A 26,117-nucleotide genomic window follows, 5' to 3' on the forward strand; every position below is an offset into this window, starting at 1 on the left:
CGGCTGCGTGTGCGTAGGCTAGCTAAACAATCTAGCTGTACAAGCGGTGTACCGTCTCTCATAAGGGTCTGGGGACCTACCGCGAAAACTGAAATACGCAAATTGCGGGGATCTTTTTCTTTTACTCTCACTAAGACGTAATTAGAGTGTCAGACAAAAATGCCCCCAATTCACGAACTTCGAATTTTCGCGGTTATGTATTACGACGGTTTGTATTACGACGCGCACGTGCACGTACTCGTCTACGCACACGCACCCGATGTGCACAGGCCTTAAGGGTCATTATAGATTTATAACGCTTTTTATTTGCTTTGGGAAGGTTTTTATAAATGACAATAAAGGTAATTTATTTATTTATTTTACATGGAGAACCAACAGCTATAACTATGCTAATAATACTAAAAAGATTGGTATTATGAACAATATTTGATATTTAAACCAGACAGATTGTGATAGTAAAGAGCTACACAAATGAAATACATGAGATGTTTAAATTCCAATTAAAAAATTATATTGGAATGCACGCTGGGCGTCTTACGACAATGATAAGACGGGGATCTGTTTACATTCGATGAGTTTGGCATTGTATTGACAAGGTCGACAACGCCTATACTCTGTATCTTTAGGTATTTAAATATAACTAAACAAAATCTACCCTCAAATGGCTCCTTAAGCCAGTTGAGGGTAGATGAAAACCTTACATGACCAAATAATGTAGGTTAAAGTCAGGTCGTTCAGTGACAGATCCAGGCGGTTTTGTATTTGGTTGGTTAACTAACAAGTTTTTTAACTACCCGAAAATTTACACATTGTTTGTTAACTTTATTCAAATACCTAAATGAAGATGCATGCCACCTGATGAAGTTCAGTCTATATTTTGTTATATTTCAACTTGTACAGCCGAACTTAAAGATATGTTTATATTTTTGGTCTTATTACAAAGGAGTAATGTACAAAAGTGTAAACATATCTTTGATCCCGACTCTAATTTTCGCATATCTCCTAATTATATATTTTTTGAATTTCAGGAACATCATACGGGTTTCCAAAGACCTCCTCCCCCTCGACCATGCACTCGCATTCCCAAGCGATGTCCAGCTTAGCTTCTCTAAACAGCTTGGCGTCCGCCCCGCATCAAGCCAAGCCGAGCAAACATCAGCCAAGCCAGCCTCGTAAGTAGATTATTCCAGGAGCATGAAGGATGTCCAGCTTAGCTTATCTAAACAGCTTGGCGTCCGCCCCGCACCAAGCCAAGCCGAGCAAACATTAGCCAAGCCAGTTTGCATGGCGGCTTCTCTTTGCAAAAGGGTTCCCTTTTTAGTTAAAGCGGTGGTAGCCTAGTGAGTATGACGTCCGACTTTCAATCCGGAGATCGCGGGTTCAAATTCTGGCTCGTACCAATGATTTTTTCGGAACTTATGTACAGAATATCATTTGATATTCACCACAAGCTTTTCGGGGAAGGAAAATATCGTGAGCAAACCTGCATACATCCGCGAAGAAATTCAAAGGTACACCTTTGCACCATCACATACATGCTTCACATACATGTGAAGTCCCCAACCCGCATTGGGCCTGCGTGGAGACTATTACCCAAGCCCTCTCGCGCATGGGTGGAGGCCTGTGCCCAGCAGTGGGACGTATATAGGCTGAACTATTATTATATAATAACTTTGGCGCTCACAATAATAGTTTTTTTTTATTGTTACAGGCAAATCGTCCTCATCGTCCTCGTCGACGACTTCGTCGAAAGGCAAGGAGCGGGAGCTGGCGCTGCTGCGCGGCGACCTGATGCTGGCGCAGGCGGCCGCGCACGGCGCCTACCACGCCGCCGTCGCCGCCGCCGCCAAGGGCAAGGTGACGTCGCTATACTAATACTGTACAAGGAGCTGGGCTGGCCTGCTGCGCGGCGACCTGATGCTGGCGCAGGCGGCCGCGCACGGCGCCTACCACGCCGCCGTCGCCGCCGCCGCCAAGGGCAAGGTGACGTCGCTATACTAATACTGTACAAGGAGCGGGGCTGGCCTGCTGCGCGGCGACCTGATGCTGGCGCAGGCGGCCGCGCACGGCGCCTACCACGCCGCCGTCGCCGCCGCCGCCAAGGGCAAGGTGACGTCGCTATACTAATACTGTACAAGGAGCGGGGCTGGCCTGCTGCGCGGCGACCTGATGCTGGCGCAGGCGGCCGCGCACGGCGCCTACCACGCCGCCGTCGCCGCCGCCGCCAAGGGCAAGGTGACGTCGCTATACTAATACTGTACAAGGAGCGGGGCTGGCCTGCTGCGCGGCGACCTGATGCTGGCGCAGGCGGCCGCGCACGGCGCCTACCACGCCGCCGTCGCCGCCGCCGCCAAGGGCAAGGTGACGTCGCTATACTAATACTGTACAAGGAGCTGGGCTGGCCTGCTGCGCGGCGACCTGATGCTGGCGCAGGCGGCCGCGCACGGCGCCTACCACGCCGCCGTCGCCGCCGCCGCCAAGGGCAAGGTGACGTCGCTATACTAATACTGTACAAGGAGCGGGGCTGGCCTGCTGCGCGGCGACCTGATGCTGGCGCAGGCGGCCGCGCACGGCGCCTACCACGCCGCCGTCGCCGCCGCCGCCAAGGGCAAGGTGACGTCGCTATACTAATACTGTACAAGGAGCGGGGCTGGCCTGCTGCGCGGCGACCTGATGCTGGCGCAGGCGGCCGCGCACGGCGCCTACCACGCCGCCGTCGCCGCCGCCGCCAAGGGCAAGGTGACGTCGCTATACTAATACTGTACAAGGAGCTGGGCTGGCCTGCTGCGCGGCGACCTGATGCTGGCGCAGGCGGCCGCGCACGGCGCCTACCACGCCGCCGTCGCCGCCGCCGCCAAGGGCAAGGTGACGTCGCTATACTAATACTGTACAAGGAGCGGGGCTGGCCTGCTGCGCGGCGACCTGATGCTGGCGCAGGCGGCCGCGCACGGCGCCTACCACGCCGCCGTCGCCGCCGCCGCCAAGGGCAAGGTGACGTCGCTATACTAATACTGTACAAGGAGCGGGGCTGGCCTGCTGCGCGGCGACCTGATGCTGGCGCAGGCGGCCGCGCACGGCGCCTACCACGCCGCCGTCGCCGCCGCCGCCAAGGGCAAGGTGACGTCGCTATACTAATACTGTACAAGGAGCGGGGCTGGCCTGCTGCGCGGCGACCTGATGCTGGCGCAGGCGGCCGCGCACGGCGCCTACCACGCCGCCGTCGCCGCCGCCGCCAAGGGCAAGGTGACGTCGCTATACTAATACTGTACAAGGAGCGGGGCTGGCCTGCTGCGCGGCGACCTGATGCTGGCGCAGGCGGCCGCGCACGGCGCCTACCACGCCGCCGTCGCCGCCGCCGCCAAGGGCAAGGTGACGTCGCTATACTAATACTGTACAAGGAGCTGGGCTGGCCTGCTGCGCGGCGACCTGATGCTGGCGCAGGCGGCCGCGCACGGCGCCTACCACGCCGCCGTCGCCGCCGCCGCCAAGGGCAAGGTGACGTCGCTATACTAATACTGTACAAGGAGCGGGGCTGGCCTGCTGCGCGGCGACCTGATGCTGGCGCAGGCGGCCGCGCACGGCGCCTACCACGCCGCCGTCGCCGCCGCCGCCAAGGGCAAGGTGACGTCGCTATACTAATACTGTACAAGGAGCGGGGCTGGCCTGCTGCGCGGCGACCTGATGCTGGCGCAGGCGGCCGCGCACGGCGCCTACCACGCCGCCGTCGCCGCCGCCGCCAAGGGCAAGGTGACGTCGCTATACTAATACTGTACAAGGAGCGGGGCTGGCCTGCTGCGCGGCGACCTGATGCTGGCGCAGGCGGCCGCGCACGGCGCCTACCACGCCGCCGTCGCCGCCGCCGCCAAGGGCAAGGTGACGTCGCTATACTAATACTGTACAAGGAGCGGGGCTGGCCTGCTGCGCGGCGACCTGATGCTGGCGCAGGCGGCCGCGCACGGCGCCTACCACGCCGCCGTCGCCGCCGCCGCCAAGGGCAAGGTGACGTCGCTATACTAATACTGTACAAGGAGCGGGGCTGGCCTGCTGCGCGGCGACCTGATGCTGGCGCAGGCGGCCGCGCACGGCGCCTACCACGCCGCCGTCGCCGCCGCCGCCAAGGGCAAGGTGACGTCGCTATACTAATACTGTACAAGGAGCGGGGCTGGCCTGCTGCGCGGCGACCTGATGCTGGCGCAGGCGGCCGCGCACGGCGCCTACCACGCCGCCGTCGCCGCCGCCGCCAAGGGCAAGGTGACGTCGCTATACTAATACTGTACAAGGAGCGGGGCTGGCCTGCTGCGCGGCGACCTGATGCTGGCGCAGGCGGCCGCGCACGGCGCCTACCACGCCGCCGTCGCCGCCGCCGCCAAGGGCAAGGTGACGTCGCTATACTAATACTGTACAAGGAGCGGGGCTGGCCTGCTGCGCGGCGACCTGATCGTGAAATGGCTCCTGTAAAGGTCAAAAACTCAAGATGCAAATTGATACAGTCCCCCGAGAAAGGCCTCAAGTTAAGATTGCTAATTAAATTGATGGCAGCCGTATTGTGATCAAAAAAGCTTTATAAAAACTCCTCTGAACCTACTGCACCTAATAGCCATGCCTGCCTTTGCCTGCAGGTTGCGGGCTAAAAGAAGGTAAATAAACAAGTAATAAAGTGTAATATTTTGGTCACAGAACATGTCCCCGCTGTACCCGTTCGGCATGCCGGGCTCCGACAAGGACCGGCACGGGGCCATCGACTCCCTCACCGGGCTGCCTCACACTATTCTTAGGTAAGCGAGAAAAGTACCATCAGTATTTTATGCAGCCTGGTCCAAAAACCAACAGAACTGAGAGTCAAGTCATTACATAGGTATTTCTATGTACTTCATTTCGTTCTTTGGGCACCAAGAGGAATTCCATTGCAGAACTAAGATATCTATATCTTAGTCAAAACGTCGTCCCCTTATTACCTAGGCAATAGAGTAGAGATTTTGACGCAGTCCTTAAAAAAAAATTACTCGGATCTACATTACTCGAGACATTTGTGCAGATAAATGGGGTTGGCAACTGACAAAGGTTTGCATAGATGGCGCCATCATAGCTTGCCCCTGTCTCTAGTTTTGTTCTATGAGATTTGGCTTAAAGTACTGGAATCCAGGTCACAAAATTCCAAAAAAAAAACAAGAATTTGACACAATTCTAGGGATTGACAGGGCAAGCTATGATGGCGCCATCTGTTTAATACTTCGACCGGCCAACCCCATTGTAGCAACTAAGGGAACATCCATTAATTGCTTAAGGTATTTTTAAAGATTTTCTTGACCTCTGGTGAGATATCGTCAGATTTGCCTCGATTTTCTGGCTTCTATTTTATGCTTACTTATTATAAATAAGAATTATGCTAATGTAATTTTTTCCTCTGTCAGTGCTGCATTGGAGGGGGGGTAAGTTGTTCTGAAGTTTTTCCCCTTGGGTTGTGTAAACAATTATGTAGATTTTATGTTGGTATTCGATTTAATAAAAAAACATTAACAAAAAATCATCCCACCTAATAAGATTGAAATGGAAACTTTATGGAAAAAAAATTACCAAAAGATATTATGACTCCCTATTTAAAACTTTAAAAAAAAAATTGAGTCGAGAAATTGTGATCTTGACCCAGTTACTAAACTGTAATTCATCACCAGTACTAACTACCGTCTGTTTTTTTTTTTTCTAGTGATCCGTCATCGGTGCTAGGCGGGGTAAGACTTCCGCCCGATACAGAAATTATCAAATACACCTCCTCGCTAACAGGGCCGAAGGTAAACCCCATGTTACAAACAAGCACATGTACCGATAGTTACTAGAGCGCAGACTTTTTCACTCACCACTATAGCTGTCACATTGGCGCCCTGATTCGGAGTACGATTGAGACAGCGCTATGAATGTCTAGCGTTGTCTCGTTCACGCTGTCGCCGCAAGCGGATGCGGTGCCAGTGGGAAGACCGCCCAGGATTTGCTGCTCTGATACATCTTGTATGGAAGATCTGAAAGATTTCATATAAATTTTACCCGAACAGCATAGCCTATGCAGCTATTCACAGTTAGTGTTAGCACGGAATAGATAATGCAAAAGTAGTGTAGTTTTTGTACCACATCAGTAAGAAATTATTTATTGACATTGTTGCCACTTTAATGTTGTTGCCACGGTTGGTGATCCTTAATATAAAAAAAAATTAAATCTACATATAATTTGATCAAATTATACTCTTAAGTACCTGTAGACTCATTGTATGAAGTACCTCATAAGAAACACAAATTCATTTTTCTTCGGGTTTTCTATTAGAAGACCAAAAGTTTAGTTATTGTCTTATTGTATTCTTAGACTAATTTTTAATTAAACCCAAATCTACATCGTTTTGTATTTTATCATTTCAAACAAAGCACCCTTCTAGTCTGTAGCAAAGAGAATTTGAAATAGAGGTGGATTGTCAAAGAGAACTTTGTAAATTTACTGCCATGTTTCGACACATTAAAACTTTTAGAATACCATTTGACTTTGATCCTTATTCTTTCACTGATACATATGTGTATTTGTTAAATATCGAAAAGGGGCGCCATCTTACCGGGTATAACCCAAAGGTTATGGCCCCATCGCTCGAGACGATTCCGCCATAACTTTGGCATTTAATTTATTAGATGGCGCCACTTTTTGATATGTAACAAATTTAACACATATCAGTGAAATAATAAGGATCAAAGTCAAATGGTGTTCTATAAGTTTCAAATATGTGTCGAAAGAGGGCAGTAAATTTACGTGGCTACAAAGTTTTCTTTGTCAATCAACCTCCATTTCAAATTCTCTTTGTCTGTAGTGAACTGTTGGTAGTTGTACAACCCTATTGAGCAGTAATTTATGAATGATTAATAGACTTACAACTTTTTCTAGCCAAAACGAGAGATTGACAAAATTAAATATCGACAAACCTGTTATCGATAAGGAAACCACGTCAAATATAAATATATAAAGCTCGACCAGAAATATATGATGATTGACAAGAGGGCGCTGTTATTCTCGTGTATAGGGTGACAGTTCAGTTTAGTATGAAAAATTTAGTGCCAATGAAATTCCGCAATATGGCGCGTGATCATATATTACTGGTCAAGCTTTAAAGGTAAATTATTTATTACAAGTAAATTATTGAATGAAGTTATTAATTCATGTACCTCAAGTATCTCATTCAATTAACGCTATTTTGAAATCAGTTCCGTTATTTGTTTTAACAAATTATCGTTAGGCAAAATTTAGTGAGTGAACAAGTCTGTATAATTGGCTAAAAAAACCTAAGCTAGGAAGGTCACTATTTGATAATTCCTTTTGAACATTTTTCAAATTGATTTGGAAATCGCTTGTGCTTGAATTTCGTCGCTATGTTGTGTCATTTTATTTTTTAATTGGTGGTTGTGGGCGATTGTTTTAATTTTGTGCTTTATCCTCGAAAGGCCCAATGGACATTACAATGTACACTCCGTTTCAATCTAATTTGAACCTTTTCTTAAAGCTAACAAAGTAGTATTTCTATTTCATCATTGATTTTTCAAACAAATCTTATTCATGTTTAACACATCTTTTTATTCAACTCGATAATAATAGTCCAAATAGGAAATATACCTAGCGGGTCTTGCGAGGATTTTAAATATTGGATATTTGTGTGTGAATTGGTATTATTCTGGAAAATGTATGCTATGAATGAAATTAATTGACAAAGTCGGTTTTCTGATGAATCTGTGTTGAATTAGCTTGTTATTATAAAATAAAGATTACATGTAACATTCATAACGGCAGATAAAAAAAAAACTATCCATTAAAATTACCGGTAAAAAATTAAATGAATATTTATGTATACTTGGTTCAATTTCTCTAAAGGAAAACTTGTTTTTTCTTCAGTATTTTTGGCTTTTGGGTGTTTTTTTTTGCGATAGACTATAACTTTATACACTTAAAAAAAAACTAATGTGAATATAACAATTCTAAATCCCCCAAAATTCAACATAATTTTTAGATTCCAGAAATATTTTTAAAGTTTGCCGACCCCCCGGTTTAATTCTTGATGTACAGTCAGGTGCAAAAATAGTTGACGTAAAATCATGTGCATAGAAGCAAAGATACATTGATTAAGATGCGTAATATTTAACACAATTTCGTGTTTCGAATTTGACTGGTAACCGAGATGGCGCTGACGCATTACAGCGCCATCTGTTTTGGATGTCAAACTAAGGGTCACGTTTTTTTCTTAGAATTTAATTCTCTATTACAATCTATTAGAAGGTAGTTTCCGTGGGGTCAGCTATCTCTGCAGCTGTTTGTACATAGTTTTTGATTGCATGATATTGATATTAAAATATGGTTTGGTTTCCTTCAAATGTACTTGTGTGTGTGTGTGTGTGTGTGTGTGTGTGTGTGTGTGTGTGTGTGTTTGTGTATGTTTGTTTTATTATAATGATTGTGCTATAGGCGCCGCCAGGGACGACGAATCGTGGACGCAAGAAGACGATATCCCTGGACCCACCGCAAGTGTCCGTCCATCCGTCCACGGAGCGAGGAGCACCGCTTCCTAGCAAACGGCAAAAAGTGGTGAGAAATAAATAAGTTTTTTGTCAAACTTTTCATTTTTGATACATGCTCTTATCGTTGACTGTACTTTTTTTCAAAAGGCAACTAATACTAATGGAGACAATTATAATGGCTCCTCTTCACGATGGGCCATCATACTGGCCCACTAAGATAGGCCAGCGTGTAGAGAGGGTAGTGGTGTCGGATGGCTTATGGCGCGGCGGGATGGCGATGAGATGGCCATGGTGTCGGTTCTTCACCCGCACATCAAAGGTAGTGGGCCAGCGAGGGTGCGTACGCATCTACACGTGACCCATTCCGTCGTGCGTGCGCTCAACCATCGCATGGCCATCTCGCTGGTCCAGCGCTGGGCCATCGTGTGGAGGAGCCATCACCATTGCATGGCCATCTTTCTGGTCCAGTGCTGGGGCATCGTGTAGAGAAGCGATAACAAACCCAAACACAATTAGGTTTCGTTGTTTATCACAGAGTTCCTATGGGCACCTCCTGTCTCCATCATCAGATCAGCTTGATAGGGGGCGTGCATGAACTGTAGATGGCACCTCAGAATCCGCCTATTCATTGGCGGTATGGAGTGTGGAATTAAGAGGAGTGGCATCTCTTATGGTAGAACTGTTGCAAAAGTGTCCAGCTGTCAGCTATAAATAATAGTTCCAAATCTCTCCAGAGTAGCGCTAGAGTAGCTAAGAACCTAGGCGTCATTGACGGAGTGAATTGCTCTGTCGATGATTTGATTTTTTTGTTCAAGTACTCTAGGTATTGTAGCGCCACCTATTTAAAGTTTATTGATGACACTTTTTGGTACATGGAGATTTCGTTCCTTATCTCCACCTTCCGTAATTGGCGGGAAGCATTATGTCAAGTTTCCATTTTAAGACTTAAGTCATTCAATGGCAGACCCTACTATACAAAATAAAGCCAGCGTTTAGTGTAGGGGGCAGCACCTGCTTAGAAGTGAATTGTTTTCGCTTTCAATTCAGGTCACGAGATGACAGACCCTCCAACACGAACGGTCTCTATATTTATGCGTGTTACTATTTTTATTAAATATGTATTTACCCATCATACGCTAGATGTCGACTACGAATATAACCCCCGTTTTGGTAAGAAAACTGATGTAAAGAGTTAGAGTTAGCAATCTTCCTTACTTATTTCTCAATGCCATCCCGGAACAATGGTGTTTCAGACATTTGGGCGGCGTGCACGGAGTCGAAGCCAAGTAGAAGTGTTGGTTTGGGCTCTTTTGACACGTAAATGAGATGTAAGGGGGTACACCGATGGGTACATGTATTATTTTTTACATGTATATGCAGTGGCGGGGCAAGACCATAATTTTATGTGGGCAAGGTACATTTAGCGAGGCCCCTGTGGTGGCAAGAAATAACAAACATTTTTACGTTGTATCCGAGATATTATACTTATTTGAGGCGCGAGGCCCCTCGGACCGCGAGGCCGTAGGCGGAGGCCCATGGCGCCCACTCCTAACGCCGCCTCTGTGTATATGGTATGGTTGTACATGTATATATATATATATATAGTTAAACTAACACTGTATGGACCAAGGTCTGAAATAAATGATTTTTATTTTATATTAATTAATTTTTCTACTCTAGAACTCTTTATTTGTCGATTAAATGACTGCCAGTGAGATCGAAATCAACTTCATAATAAGCGCGGCGGGCGGGCCGTCTGTAGGATCCTAAAAGCAGTGTTCTTATGAATATTATACAACTGTTGTTTATTTGTTATTCTGACTTCTAGGCAAATATTTACAAACCATTATTTACTTTGATTTTATTTATAATTTTAGGAATTTGTTGAAAAAATATTGTGTGCATAATTAGGTCTTAAAAATTCTCGGACCTGTCTTTACAAAACTCAACTTCGTTTTGTTTTGTAAATTTGTTCCATGAATGTTAAGAACCCTTATTATGTACCCGTTGCACAAAATACTATTATTCGACCATAAAACTATATTTTTTAACAGGACGACTACGGCAACTCCCGGTCATCAGTCGAAGTGATCCGGTTGCCGAACAAACCGGACCGTGCCGGACACCGGACGGACAGTCCGGCCAACCTTGCTGACTACGCGGGTAACTATTCTTTTCAAAGACATTCCCTGTAGTTTTGTTCAATATTGACTAAAACCTTGTGCAAATAAATCAAACAGAATAAGTACCTAAGCTACTGGCCAGCTTGACAACTAGGTATATTAAACATGTTAAAACGGGTCACTCACGTATTTTAAGTCGAAAACGCTCGACATGTTTCACTCCGTTCCGAGGAACAAACAACGACAACATGTCGAGCGTTTTCGACTTAAAATACGTGAGTGACCCGTTTTAATAACATAATATGTCTGTGTCACGGAATTTTTGTTATTAAAATTGACAACTAGGGCTTCATTAAACTGACTGTCGCTCGTTTCGTGTTTAGATATTTAAAATAAATTATTTATATATGGCCTTAGTTTAAAATAGTAATAATTTATCAGTTTAGATAAGTAATCAAATCACTCTAGCGTCTTCCAAGCCTCGGCGTCTAGTTAACTCTATATGGCTACTGCTCGACCCAACGTAGGCCGACTGCCCAGCGCCGCCACTTGCTCAAAAGACGCTAGTTTGGTGGGGTGGACCCTAAACTTAAAGTTTTTCTTCAGGTATATCCCGCGAGCTGCTACAGACGATAGCGAGTCAGAGCGGCGTCAGTCTAGCGGCCCTGGAGAGACAGCTGGCTGGCTCCACCGCTGCCGCAGGTATTACGCAGGCATTTTAACGCGCATCCGCCAAATCAGCGCGCGGTTACGATACGATACGATAATTTATTGATAAAATAGTACATTACGATACAAGTGCGAAAAATAGGAAATTCGAAACGAGTGGCGATAAATTAAAACACGACCGAAGGGAGTGTTTTAAATCGACACGAGTTGCGAATTACCTATTCGCACATGTATCGTACAACGTTTTACAGTACATATGGCCCTTTAAATGTTCGACACAGTAACGTAATATGCTACTTCTCGCACTAGTGCTATAAAGTAGCCCCATATGTACTGTAATATATTTTACATGTCATGTCTTAATACTAGGTACTTAATCTATTATTATATCATTCGTTATGTGGCTAACTAACCAGTTACTATTTATTCTAAGCTGCTTAGTTTGGCACTCGAAAATAGGCATCCAACGAGTAGTAGGCCTCAGCTACTAGTTTATTTTTAAGTTTATTTTTAAACGAGCAGTAGTGGCATATCTTATTTCGTGTGGCAATGCGTTGTATATCTTGGGTCCCATCGTGTGTAGACACTTTTTCGATTTGGCAAGCCGTGTTCGAGGAGGTCGCAGCTCGTCGCACCTCCTGCTATTCGCCCCTCGTGCGTCACCCCTGGTAGGAAAGTGCCATAGATTACGTCGCACGTACTTTGCCACTTCGAGAATGTATACACACGGTAAGGTGAGTATTTTAGCGGTTTTAAATAGCTCTTGAGCTGGATGGTCCCATGGGACCCCTGATATGCAACGGATCGCGCGTTTTTGCATAAGGAATGGTCTCATTCGGTCAGCAGCATCCCCCCACAGGTCAACACCATATGAAAGTAGAGAATGAACGTAGCCAAAGTAGGCTTTCCTGACATTGGCCGGGTCCAAACTAGGTCGCAGTCTACTTAGCGCGAAGCAGGCAGATGCCAGGCGGTCACATAACCAGTCAATGTGTGGGCTCCACGATAGTTTGCTATCTATAACAAAACCAAGATATTTCACTTGATCGACTTGTGGGACAAGCTGGCCGTTGCACGTGATAAGCAGTGGCTGGTCTTTTTTACCACGCAAAGAGAAATGAACTATATTCGTTTTGTCTACATTAAGTATCATACCATTGACTGAAAACCAAGATGCCACTTGGTTCATTACTTTAGTTAGTTTTGTTCCAAGTAGGTACTGGCTGTCAGCCGCAACGATAAATCAGTTAAATCAGTATATTAATATTGTTGTGCTACTGATTCCCCAACTTTTGGTTTTTATCACATATCTTTATTTTGCTTATTTTATCAACTAAACGGCAATTGGTGGCCACATTTTTCCGTTTAGGTAATAAGGTCAATATCATCATTTTAGCCTCCAGTCGCCCATTGAGCATAGGCCTATCTTCGTGTACGCCACTTACCCCACTCCCAATTCCATTTTAGCTTGGTAATGACGTAACCAACGTCTCTAACATATAAAACTATGCCACATAGATCAAAAATTGGAGAATAAGTAGGTCAACAATATTAATATACTGATTTAAAGTCTGTGGAAAGAGAAGAGTAGTGGAATGTATGGGGCCCAATACGTTCCACGACTCTTCTCTTTCCGAACAGACTATATACAGAAATTAATTCATTTACTAGGAAACCCTATTCCCCTAATGAGGGCGCCACTGGACGACCGACTCGGTCTTAAACAAGTAAGATTACCGAGAATTCGTTAGATATTATATGCAAATAGGTGAAAACACTACGATTTACAGTTACTAAAATAAAGTTTTTGTTTCAGATTCCGGTCTTAATTTAAGCACAAAGTCAAATAACACGAGTACGGAGGATTCTCCGCTGGATCTCGGACTAAAGACTGGCGGAGATGAAGATGCTCCGCTAAACCTCTCCCTTAAACCCACGCCTCGTGAGTATATTCCATCCAGTCGGCAAAAAGTTACAACACAAATCTGGATTTTGGACTATGTGATCGCTTCAAATTACCTTCCACCACTCTCTATTAGAACAAAGAGAATTAAATAAATAAATCTTATAGGACATTAGTACACAAATTGACTAACAAGGAAAGGTACCCAACTGTCCGGTTCCGATTTAATTTATATTTATATATGTTATAGAGTAGTCTAAAATAACGGACACGTATTTTTTTTTAGCTGCCCAAACTCAACCTATTGGGAGAAATCGTCCTCCAATGTACTAAAAGATATAACAAAACACGTGCTCATAATTTTTTCCTGCTGTCAAACATATACCAAACCAGCCATTAACTAGCAAGTTGCTCGAGCATCACTTTCTATAGGAGTAAGAAGATTTAGTAATTTGTAGTACTTTGGAGGACAACTTCTCCCAATAGGATGAGTGGGCAGCTAAAAAAAAATACGTGTCCGTTATTTTAGACTACTCTATAACATATATAAATATAAATCAAATTGGAATCGGACAGTTTTTTTTTATGTTTTTTTAATAGCTTTTTTAATGGCCATATAATTTTCACTAACATTATTAAATGGGCACACGACAATGGAATTGTCATCATCATAAATATAAACAAAACCAAGTGTATGCACGTGCGATCCCCATACAGTAGGCAAGTTAATCGACTTGGAATAGGGTTGTTTCCAATTTTTTGAAACGCTTGTAATACGTTCTATATTAACTAAAAGTTGCCCTAAAATTCAACTTTTATACTAAAAACGGCTTTAAATATGTTAAATTAACAAAATATATTTTGACAGATGCTTTCGCGCCCAAAACGCTCTTTATATATATATATTATGTAAGTCTTTCAATTTTAACAGTTGGGTACCTTTCCTTGTTAGTCTTAACTCAATGTTTGTTTCAGCGAGCACACAAGCGTCGGACGCGTTATCGCGTCTCACGTCGCTCAGTAGTTCGCTCAACGCGTCGTCGAGCAACGACAGGATATGTAAGTCTTTCAATTTTAACCCTTAGGTAACTGGCTTCCCATAATGTAAACATCAAATGGCGCTACTGCGAATATTGTTATTCGAAGTGACCAAGTCACAATTATTGACAAGCAAACTCTACTTATCCTGTCTACGAGCGTCGTAATTAACCAAAACATGTCGATTCATGTACATGACATAAGTGTCCTTTTTTCAATATTCTAATAAATACTTTTATTTTCATACAGCACGAAGAAAGCCTGGCGCTAAGCCTCGTCGCGTGGTGCCTGAGCTCAACTCCCAAGTCGCAGACTCCCCCAGACCCAAGTCTAGTGGTAGTGAAGACAGTGAATGTAAGCATTTTTAATACATTCATACTCGTGCCGAGTTATTTTATTTTTTCATTTCATATTTTAGCACATTTTGCCATTCTTCCCTTAAGTAAATTTCTTGTTTGTAATTTATATAAAATAACTTTTTAATATGTTTCTGTAACTATTGTCTTTCAACACACCAGCGCAGCGGCAGCTGACATTCACAATACTTCATGATACATCATCCTAAACCTTACGAGTAATCATTCGAGAAGGACTCTTAGTCCCTTAGCGTAAAAATGTTTACGAGTACGAGACACGTAGAGTTCCGGGCACCAAGAGTCGCGTAAGCGTTTTATAAGTGACATCTCATTAGTCGAAATTATGGCGTCACTGGCGGCAGATGTATCCCACGATCTTACTTTCTCGTCAGATGAAAGAGATTTTTTATTGTGGGATTCTATCAGAAATTTTGTTTTTACGTCTGTGTCACGCTACGCTTGTCGTAACGACGATAGAAATTTCATACGCTACGCTACGATGACGCTTCGTGTGCGGACTTGTTTGAACTTGTTCGTGCTCGAAGCGCTCCCGTTCTACTTGCGTATTAACGCGTCTCTTACCTTAGTCGTATAAATCTGTTGCTTGCGTCCACTACATATCCTATCCTAATCGTACATGTTTAGTTAGTGATCGTCACGCCTTTTATCTTTATCTTGTGTATCAATTTCCCCAGCTGTCGGCTGGCCGAACCGCGAGGGCCGGCCGCGGAACCTCGGGCGCGGGGTCAGCAAGCCGAAGAAGAACACCGTCGCCTCGCTGCTCGCGCAGAGCCGCGCGCTCGGCCTGCGCCCCGCGCTGGCGCAGCAGCTGCTGGCCGAGACTGATCTGGTACGAGACCGCTAACCTCTCGCCAAAGGAGCAGGACAGGCTTAACCTGGCTTCCTAAATATGATACATGGCCAGCATAAACGGGCATTACTTTCTTTTCTGTCTTATTCTGCTATAGTTCGTTTTTGCTCTCTTCGTTTTAAAAAACATCGTATATGATTTATAATCAGGGCTCGGCGGAAAAATTACGTCATGCTACATACAGTATGACTCCAATTAGTCTTTTCGTAATAATTAATCATTATAAATTTCCTGTTTACACTTAATTAATTGACGAGTGATTACATTAAATTTGTTTTTTCAGGAGAAACTGAAAGCTTTACTCGGCGAGACAGCGAGCACGGACAGCGAGTGTCCGTCCGACAGTTGTCCCTCGGACTCGGACGCCAGCGAGTCCAGTCGGCTGCACGATTCATCGTACAGACTACCGCTTGTTAGAGGTAAGATTATAGCCTGCAGGAGAAAATGAAAGCTTTAATCGGCGAGACTGCGAGTACGGACTTGGAGTTTCCGTCCGACAGTTGTCCCTCGGACTCGGACGCCAGCGAGTCCAGTCGGCTGCACGATTCATCGTATAGACTACCGCTTGTTAGAGGTAAGATTATAGCCTGCAGGAGAAAATGAAAGCTTTAATCGGCGAGACTGCGAGTACGGACTTGGAGTTTCCGTCCGACAGTTGTCCCTCGGACTCGGACGCCAGCGAGTCCAGTCGGCTGCACGATTCATCGTATAGACTACCGCTTGTTAGAGGTAAGATTATAGCCTGCAGGAGAAAATGAAAGCTTTAATCGGCGAGACTGCGAGTACGGACAGCGAGTGTCCGTCCGACAGTTGTCCCTCGGACTCGGACGCCAGCGAGTCCAGTCGGCTGCACGATTCATCGTACAGACTGCCGCTTGCTAGAAGTAAGCTCACCAGCACACAAGGATGGGCTTCATATATCACCAGCCCGTGTAGCCAACATGCCAATCGTTTACGCTCCGTAGCGAAAAAAATTCAACTATCACTGTCGCACTAATATGGAAGAGTGATACACAGAGAGATGACTACGTCACGCTACGGAGCGTTAACGATTGGCATGTTGGCTACGCAGGCAGGCGAGCATTTTTGGAGACGACCGAGTACTACCGATGTAGTTGATACTACAAATTCGGAAGAAAAAGGCAGCTGAATGAGTTTAGGCTTCCGAAAGCGGCACCATTCTTATTTAGTCGGCGCACGAACTCGCATGCGATTTTAGTTACATTGCGGACTATTGAGGTTACAACCAATTCGGCCGACCGATCAAATACCGCAATGTAATGAAACTCGCATACAAGTTCTCGCACCGACTAAATCAGCCGTTAGATAAGGAAGCAGGCCGTAGGGAAGCATATCACATCACTATCAAAGCATACAGCACTGGAATACGCACAACTACATCTTGGCAGGGTCGTCATGTGACTGGGAAGTTTGAGAATAAAATAAACAACTCGAGTGAGTGGCGGAAATAAATTCACATTTATAATGCTTTAATTGAAAGTGATATCGACCTTATCGTGTTTATACACAGTTCATTTTTGTATTTAGCAGCAGTGTTGGCCGAACGTTAATTAGAATTGAAAATATTGAAAATTAACCGTAAACTGTTAAGCCGTAAACGGAAATTCAATCAAGTTCAATTTGTAATAATAGCAATTACCTATAGCAAATGATCTATAGCTATTAAATTTTTTAAAGAGTGCATATCAATTAAATTAATTAATATTATCTTAATTGGATAGACGTTTACGGCATAAACATGCCAGGTAAATTGTTTATAGACAATACTAATATAAAGTAACTAAATTAAACCTAATAAAATAAGAAAACATAAACAAGAATATGAAAACCCCCTTCCTATGAAAAGTCCCCCAGGTCTGTCCCCTGCGGAAGGGTGCCCATAAGGCTGGCTACGTTCCCTCGTTGAATGGCGATGCCTATTCTTTGGCCTAGGAATGAGCCAGCCCTAGGGTCACCCGTAATCTCAAGCAGTTTTTTTAATGGTAATTTGTAATGGTTAATTTTCCATATTTTCAATTCTAATTAACTTTCAGCCAACACTGTTAAGCAGCATAAAATCTTGTTGTAAAAATCAAATTATGTAATAGTACATTACGATACAAGTGCGAAAAATACTACCGAAGGGAGTGTTTTAAATCGATACATCATAAACAAATACTTTTATTACATTTACAATAGGAAATATTACGCAAAACTCTGCGTAGAGGGCGCCACTACCACAACCCATCACAATCTGAAAGTCTACCGCGAAACAAGAACTTCTAAATTTCGTTATCTAACCTCTTATCACTCTTGCATATTTGAGCGATAAAGAGGCAGATAATAAAATTTCGATTTTCGCGTTTCCCGGTAGGCCCTTTGTAAGCAAACCGTTTTGATGAATCAATGTCATATTTTATTATCTGTGAAAACTTGTCAAAACACAGTTTAAGGCACAGTAATATAAGTTACTCTATGCTTTACCATCCTCTCTAGGTGACCGAGCCAGCGGAGTCGTGTGGCTTTGATTTCGCCAATTATATTGGGCATCGCAACCAGCTCCTCCAGCTCCCTATTCTTTCTACGCCTCCAAGTTCCATCTTCATCTCTGATAGGTCCCAGAATCTTCCGCCAGATTTTCCTAGAGAGGATGGGAGAGGATCGTGCCGTGAGAAGAGCGTATGTGGGGCACCCGGGTGGAAAACGTCCGTCTGGGCGTCCCAGATATCGCTGGAGCGACGAAGTCCTAAAAGACCTGTTCGCCCTCGGAATACCCAACTGGCGTGAAGTGGCGCAGGATAGGGCAGAGTGGCGCTCTCTTGTGTCAGAGGCCAAGATCCTGTTTGGGTCACTGAGCCAGTGAAGAGAGAGAGAGAGATGGTTTACCATAGATGATAATGCTGCACTCTGGCGGCAGAACAATGTAGTAATACTCTCTATTCTTATTATTTCAGGCTGGAAACGAATAACTGTGATCAAAGGTCTCTCCCGAAACTGCAATATAAAGGGTGACGTCACTTATACTCCTCCTGAACCACATCAGGGCATGAAGATAAAGAGCATGCAAGAATTACAAACAGTAAGTGAAAAATACTCTTTTGTTTTGCACTCTGTCGAAAACCGAGAGATTTTTAAAGATAAAAATTCACTCTGTGACCCACAAATCTATAACGTGGTATAAGGTACTACGGAAAATTTACAAAGAGAAGGATTGCCAGTCTATTTATTGTTTTGAATTCTGCCGAAAACAGTGTGGATTTTATCAATGAAATTTTAGTCTGTGGCCAACATAAGACTCAATGCGCATTACGACACCGGAGTTTGAGCCATACATAAAAATAATAAAATATTATTTCAATTATTTTGATGATGGGTCGACTGCAAGTACTGCAACCTTTATATAAAGGGTAACATCACATACCCGTCTCAGAGCCACCTTAGGATGTGAAGATAAATATCTTTATTAATATAGAGAAAACGTTGTACTTTGTGGCCTCCAAATTACATATTAAATGAGGGAGACACATAAAATAAATAAATAAATATTATAGGACATTATTACACAAATTGACTAAGTCCCACAGTAAGCTCAATAAGGCTTGTGTTGAGGGTTCTTAGACAACGATATATATAATATATAAATATTTATAAATACTTAAATACATAGAAAACACCCATGACTCAGGAACAAATATCCATGCTCATCACACGAATAAATGCCCTTACCAGGATTTGAACCCGGGACCATCAGCTTCGTAGGCAGGGGCACTACCCACTAGGCCAAACCGGTCGTCAATCATAAATGAATTAGAAACAGTAATTATAGAAACTTTAATTTTTTTTTCTATTCTGCCAAATTTTTTCACTTTTTCAGCGATAAAAGTTTTCTATGTGAATTTACCTATGTTAATACAGAGAGAACAGCTATGACGTTTTTTCATTGTATGATTCCATTTTTTCTGTTACAGTTCCTGGATTCGAACCCTCAACCGCCTCTAACAACTGAGCACTTCAGCTTCAGTGCTCGCCTCGTGCTCGGAGAGTACATCCAACCGGCGCCGGAGTTGCCTGAGCCGTTGCTGTTCAGTGAGCCCGAGATTAATAAGAGGTAAGAGCCCAGTGTTGCCCAGTCAAAATTCCAATGCTAGCCGAGAAGGGGGGAGTTACTAAAATAAACGATTCTTTCGGTCGGGCCCGGGGTCGCGAGGAGTCGCGGAGTTTTTATGTCTTTTGTACTATATTTTTGTGATACTTAGCAATTTTCATTAATTATTTAGGTTTTACAGTAAAAAAAATATTCTTTTAGATGACTCGTAGAAAAAGTATTTGATATAATCGAGCTTTTTAATCTCGGGTTAAAGATTCTTTATTCTCATAAGAATTTGTACAATTCACTTAAAATGAGAACTTAAAATATATTCATTTTATTTACATATTTTATGTCACAAAAGGAGCGACAGACACTGATTGCAATTTACAATAAGCACTTGTTATTATTTTGCCGGTAAGTATGTTTAAGTAAGTATTTGTATTAGGGGGTAGGTAAGTGAACAAACAGTGCGCGAAGATCGCTGACGAGGAAACAGAATGGGCGCGACTAGATGTGGCCTCGATATGTGTTATTATATATTATTTCAATCATTTTTAATTTTAACATAAGATAGTGTAAAATATAATTTATTATTTAATTTACATTTTAATTCGGTTCATTGTTATTACTTTTATGACTAGTTGTAATCTCGTACCTTAATTGGGCAATTCAGCTAGCTTTGTTGCCTAAACACAGTACTCGATTGAAAAGCTCTCTATTATATCACGATTGTATTGTCCCACCGACAAGGCGTGTAACGTCATGTGAATTTATCTTTTTTTTGTTTAGATTGGAGGAAGCCCGGGCCCTAGCAGCGCTGACGGGCCCGCGGCCCACCCCGCCACCTGTCGACCGCCGCATCGAGCTGGCGCGGCGCCAGCAGGCCGCGCGCGACGCGCGCCGGGACGCCAGCTCGCGCTCGCGCGACCAGGTCACTATGTTTGTTTAGAGGAGGTAGCCCGGGCACTAGCAGCGCTGACGGGCCCGCGGCCCACCCCGCCACCTGTCGACCGCCGCATCGAGCTGGCGCGGCGCCAGCAGGCCGCGCGCGACGCGCGCCGGGACGCCAGCTCGCGCTCGCGCGACCAGGTCACTATGTTTGTTTAGAGGAGGTAGCCCGGGCACTAGCAGCGCTGACGGGCCCGCGGCCCACCCCGCCACCTGTCGACCGCCGCATCGAGCTGGCGCGGCGCCAGCAGGCCGCGCGCGACGCGCGCCGGGACGCCAGCTCGCGCTCGCGCGACCAGGTCACTATGTTTGTTTAGAGGAGGTAGCCCGGGCACTAGCAGCGCTGACGGGCCCGCGGCCCACCCCGCCACCTGTCGACCGCCGCATCGAGCTGGCGCGGCGCCAGCAGGCCGCGCGCGACGCGCGCCGGGACGCCAGCTCGCGCTCGCGCGACCAGGTCACTATGTTTGTTTAGAGGAGGTAGCCCGGGCCCTAGCAGCGCTGACGGGCCCGCGGCCCACCCCGCCACCTGTCGACCGCCGCATCGAGCTGGCGCGGCGCCAGCAGGCCGCGCGCGACGCGCGCCGGGACGCCAGCTCGCGCTCGCGCGACCAGGTCACTATGTTTGTTTAGAGGAGGTAGCCCGGGCCCTAGCAGCGCTGACGGGCCCGCGGCCCACCCCGCCACCTGTCGACCGCCGCATCGAGCTGGCGCGGCGCCAGCAGGCCGCGCGCGACGCGCGCCGGGACGCCAGCTCGCGCTCGCGCGACCAGGTCACTATGTTTGTTTAGAGGAGGTAGCCCGGGCCCTAGCAGCGCTGACGGGCCCGCGGCCCACCCCGCCACCTGTCGACCGCCGCATCGAGCTGGCGCGGCGCCAGCAGGCCGCGCGCGACGCGCGCCGGGACGCCAGCTCGCGCTCGCGCGACCAGGTCACTATGTTTGTTTAGAGGAGGTAGCCCGGGCGCTAGCAGCGCTGACGGGCCCGCGGCCCACCCCGCCACCTGTCGACCGCCGCATCGAGCTGGCGCGGCGCCAGCAGGCCGCGCGCGACGCGCGCCGGGACGCCAGCTCGCGCTCGCGCGACCAGGTCACTATGTTTGTTTAGAGGAGGTAGCCCGGGCGCTAGCAGCGCTGACGGGCCCGCGGCCCACCCCGCCACCTGTCGACCGCCGCATCGAGCTGGCGCGGCGCCAGCAGGCCGCGCGCGACGCGCGCCGGGACGCCAGCTCGCGCTCGCGCGACCAGGTCACTATGTTTGTTTAGAGGAGGTAGCCCGGGCGCTAGCAGCGCTGACGGGCCCGCGGCCCACCCCGCCACCTGTCGACCGCCGCATCGAGCTGGCGCGGCGCCAGCAGGCCGCGCGCGACGCGCGCCGGGACGCCAGCTCGCGCTCGCGCGACCAGGTCACTATGTTTGTTTAGAGGAGGTAGCCCGGGCGCTAGCAGCGCTGACGGGCCCGCGGCCCACCCCGCCACCTGTCGACCGCCGCATCGAGCTGGCGCGGCGCCAGCAGGCCGCGCGCGACGCGCGCCGGGACGCCAGCTCGCGCTCGCGCGACCAGGTCACTATGTTTGTTTAGAGGAGGTAGCCCGGGCGCTAGCAGCGCTGACGGGCCCGCGGCCCACCCCGCCACCTGTCGACCGCCGCATCGAGCTGGCGCGGCGCCAGCAGGCCGCGCGCGACGCGCGCCGGGACGCCAGCTCGCGCTCGCGCGACCAGGTCACTATGTTTGTTTAGAGGAGGTAGCCCGGGCCCTAGCAGCGCTGACGGGCCCGCGGCCCACCCCGCCACCTGTCGACCGCCGCATCGAGCTGGCGCGGCGCCAGCAGGCCGCGCGCGACGCGCGCCGGGACGCCAGCTCGCGCTCGCGCGACCAGGTCACTATGTTTGTTTAGAGGAGGTAGCCCGGGCCCTAGCAGCGCTGACGGGCCCGCGGCCCACCCCGCCACCTGTCGACCGCCGCCGTGGTATACAACTAGCGAGGCGGCAACAAGCGGGCCGAGACGCCAACTCGCGCGCCCGCGACCAGGTGCACTCTTTACCAGGGCTCGGACAGGTTGTCGCAAATACGACAGTTAGAAACAAGATGCAACCTTTGGGACACTCGACTTCCAAGATATGTTTACTTTGTACTGTACTTCTTTGTAATAAGGCGAAAATGTAAACATATCTTTGACCTCGACTAGACAATTTCGGGTTGCGGCTGTGAATATAAGTTAGAAACCTGTTTTATTTCCGAATTATAATTGTTTTTCTGTGACCTGTCCCTTACAAATATGTAATATAATAAAGACAGAGAAAGAGAGCTTCTAAGCGAACATCATTTAAGTCGTTTAAATAATGACCGGGCGTTCAGATGCGGCTCACAATACATGTGTATTTTGTCGCAAACAAATGATGATATAAGTACTGAGTTACACTGACGTCATAATTTAAGGTATTGAATAATTCTCGACGAGTGCCTTTAATTCATCATTCGTATGTCTACCCATCACGGAACATGGTGTTCTGGACATTTTGAAGGCGTGCGCAGAGCCGAAGCCAACACGTGGATGCCCTTTTGACACTTTAATAAGATGTAAGGGGTATACCGAAGCGGATGCTGCCCTTATCCGTGTCATGGGTCGCACGCAGGGGCAGCACTCAGACCCAGTCTGCCAGGGTGTAAAGACTATTTTATTTAATCCATCATTTTTTATTATTATTCTCTTTATTTTATTTTTTTCTTAAGTTAGGCTTTTTTATACGAGTATGAATATAAAAGTAACATACAAAAACACGTTTAAAAACAATACAAAAAACATAAAAACATATTTTAAAAAACCTACAATCTGTTTTTTTCTTTTTTTAACACATTCCCAAAATCCTAAGAGTTTCCCCATAGTAGTGTGCCATATCGCATAATCAAGTGGACATAGGCGTAGTAAGATTGAATAAGACTTTGACCAGATATTAATGAACGTGATTATTTTATAGTATGTCTTATTCTTTAATTTAATTATTTGACAGGCGCGACTAGTCAGAGAGCTCGAGCGAACAGAAAAAGCTGAGCTTGCAAAACGCGAGAAGGAAGCGCGGAGCGCACAACTGCTGGAGGTGAGTGTCTGTTGTCTGTCAGTCGTGTGTCAGTGCGTGATAGAACAGGTTTATGCTAAAATTCCGGAATATTTTATCGAGGAGTAAAAAATCTCGGTATGTAAAATATTCGCGTGTTGATTGCGTTCTGTTCAAGAGTAACGTTTGGTCTTGACCATTGCCCTCGCATATGTAAAGCCCGATTTTAAGAACATTCTGAGCAAAAACGACTAACTAGTTAGAATAATGAAGAATCTGAGCGCTTTTGTCTTTCTTATTTCTATAGACGCGTATTTGACGTAGCGTTTCGACATTTTGATGATATTTATAGTTGTCTTTAGACTCGGCACATGAGCGCCGCGACAGTATCTCACCCGTAAGATAGACTACCCGTCCTTTTCTAATTAATGCAGGTAGAATAAGACAGGTAGTATATCGTGGGCGAGATACTGCCGCAGGGCTCGTGTGCTAAGCCTACAGGTAGACGTTCCGAACTATAACTACCAAACAATCAGATATATTATCAAAATGTACAAACACTTCGACTTAAATGTCTCCATAGAAATTAGATGTCCGAAACTTCCGAGATGACTCCTAAAAGCCAACAATTAGGCGATAGAATCGTACTATTTTTAATTATTTTTTGCTATAGGTATTACCTTTTAAAATTGCGCTAATATTGTTTTTACAAATGCTCATTCTCTACCTTATTTTTATTTTATAATTACGAGACCTTATACCAAAGAGAATTTGAAATAGAGGTGGATTGTTAAAGAAAACTTTGTACCCACAGTAAATTTACTGCCATCTTTCGACACATGATTAACTTTTAGAACGCCATTTGACTTTGATCCTTATTCTTTCACTGATATGTGTTAAATTTGTTAAATATCAAAAAGTGGCGCCATTTTACCGGGCATTGGCTAAAGTTTGTATATATACCTTAGGTCTTTGATCTATTAGATGGCGCCACTTTTTGATATTGAACAAATTTGACACATATCATTCATCAAGAATAAAGATCAAAGTCAAATGGCGTTCTAAAAGTTTTAACCATGTGTCGAAAGATGGCCGTAAATTTGCTGTGGCTACAAAGTTTTCTTTGACAACCTCTATTTCAAATTCTGTTTGCTATAAGATGTTGTTAGGTTAGCTAATTACGTAATAACAGACAGAAGATCGCTTAAGTAGGAACTGAATAAATTAAGCGACTTGGTATTACATGGATCTCACAATTTTTTCGATAGAAGAATTGAGTCGAGATACTTGTTTTTTTTTAACAATTTATGTTTTTGATAGCATAGTAGTTTTTACAAATACTCATTTCCTACCTTTTTTTTTTATTACGAGACCTTAAACTGATGATTTGTGTCCACCCCTAGGCAAGGTCTTGCTACGGTTACTCCAGTGTAAGTCTACCATAACATATCATTTTACATCTCTGTTTATTTCAGTGTTACTCTTTGACGGAACGAACTGTCCTCATATTATTTTGAATAAGTAAATAAACATTATTTAGTCAGCAATCAAAACCGTTTTTCGTATAATGTTTCATTTGATCTAATTTTAATTGGCAAAATATGCGACAAACGGCATGATGAAACGGGACAGAAATATAATTGGCTACTTGACAGTTTTTTGTAAATAATGTCAATCGATCTTGATTTTCCTGGGGATCAAATGTCTATATAGGACTCATGGCATTTAAGCAAAACAAAGGTCAGAACCAGAAATCAGAGTTAAAGTCTGACGCTCGCACTCGACGATTGAAACGCCTCTAACAAAATGATAATGTAATGTGACGTCACATTACATAAATCTGTCCTAAATGTATGGAAGATAAAGGAAATTGCCATTTTTACCCTGAAATTTTGAAAGGCAAAAAATATAATATTATTAGCCTTGTATTTTATTATAATCTCATTTTTTTTTTAATTTCACTTTTATAATGGATGGCTCATTTTCTATCCATATAATTTTTTTTAAATAATATTCAACATGTGTTAAGTACCCAATTATGCGAGTGCAATAGAGATAGTAAATAAGCGGGTCAATGTACGAAAATCTATATGGAAAGCGTTTCTGCTTTATTCTAGTTCGTTGGGAAAAAACTATTAAAGTATGTCTTTTAAATATTAGGTCAAATGTTAAACTCTGTTTAAGATATATTATAGCCATTGTGTTTTTTTTTATTAATATGAGGACTGTGTATTATATTTTATACATTATATGTATTTTTTTATCGTGCTTGTGTTTGTTATTTCCTATTTTATTATCAATTTGATGCTTGGCAACATTGTGCTCACATTTTATGTAGTTTAAAGCAAAAAGTGCCTTACGGGGTTGGTATAGGTCACTTTTTGCTTTGTAGACAGCTCTTAGCTTCTTAGATAGTAGTTAGTGTGTGTCTCCATTGCATTTATATCTACTATATGGTATTATTTAATTTTGCTAAACAACTTTTTGTCCAATGTCGTATTCATCACTTTCATCAGTCATAATTTTTA

The 26,117-nt window shown here is 45.2% G+C and overlaps 1 protein-coding gene across 1 annotated transcript in view; it reads left to right on the forward strand.

Moving 5' to 3' along the window:
* The window catches only part of LOC133531852 (uncharacterized), a 148,093-nt gene that overhangs the window by 60,932 nt on the left and 61,044 nt on the right, over nucleotides 1-26,117 (forward strand). The window contains exons 7-29 of the mRNA XM_061870247.1: nucleotides 1,029-1,172; nucleotides 1,712-1,857; nucleotides 4,678-4,775; nucleotides 5,412-5,429; nucleotides 5,705-5,789; nucleotides 8,483-8,602; nucleotides 10,590-10,698; nucleotides 11,265-11,360; nucleotides 13,144-13,269; nucleotides 14,206-14,289; nucleotides 14,518-14,622; nucleotides 15,320-15,474; nucleotides 15,779-15,914; nucleotides 16,230-16,379; nucleotides 18,450-18,574; nucleotides 19,464-19,603; nucleotides 20,375-20,528; nucleotides 20,695-20,840; nucleotides 21,009-21,314; nucleotides 21,346-21,630; nucleotides 21,662-21,946; nucleotides 22,049-22,412; nucleotides 23,545-23,631. Of these exons, the coding sequence (XP_061726231.1) occupies nucleotides 1,029-1,172; nucleotides 1,712-1,857; nucleotides 4,678-4,775; nucleotides 5,412-5,429; nucleotides 5,705-5,789; nucleotides 8,483-8,602; nucleotides 10,590-10,698; nucleotides 11,265-11,360; nucleotides 13,144-13,269; nucleotides 14,206-14,289; nucleotides 14,518-14,622; nucleotides 15,320-15,474; nucleotides 15,779-15,914; nucleotides 16,230-16,379; nucleotides 18,450-18,574; nucleotides 19,464-19,603; nucleotides 20,375-20,528; nucleotides 20,695-20,840; nucleotides 21,009-21,314; nucleotides 21,346-21,630; nucleotides 21,662-21,946; nucleotides 22,049-22,412; nucleotides 23,545-23,631 (3,464 nt within the window). The remainder of the gene's footprint in view (nucleotides 1-1,028; nucleotides 1,173-1,711; nucleotides 1,858-4,677; nucleotides 4,776-5,411; nucleotides 5,430-5,704; nucleotides 5,790-8,482; nucleotides 8,603-10,589; nucleotides 10,699-11,264; nucleotides 11,361-13,143; nucleotides 13,270-14,205; nucleotides 14,290-14,517; nucleotides 14,623-15,319; nucleotides 15,475-15,778; nucleotides 15,915-16,229; nucleotides 16,380-18,449; nucleotides 18,575-19,463; nucleotides 19,604-20,374; nucleotides 20,529-20,694; nucleotides 20,841-21,008; nucleotides 21,315-21,345; nucleotides 21,631-21,661; nucleotides 21,947-22,048; nucleotides 22,413-23,544; nucleotides 23,632-26,117) is intronic.

Source organism: Cydia pomonella, chromosome 26 (genome assembly GCF_033807575.1).
Source record: "Cydia pomonella isolate Wapato2018A chromosome 26, ilCydPomo1, whole genome shotgun sequence".
In the NCBI taxonomy this organism is placed as follows: domain Eukaryota; kingdom Metazoa; phylum Arthropoda; class Insecta; order Lepidoptera; family Tortricidae; genus Cydia; species Cydia pomonella.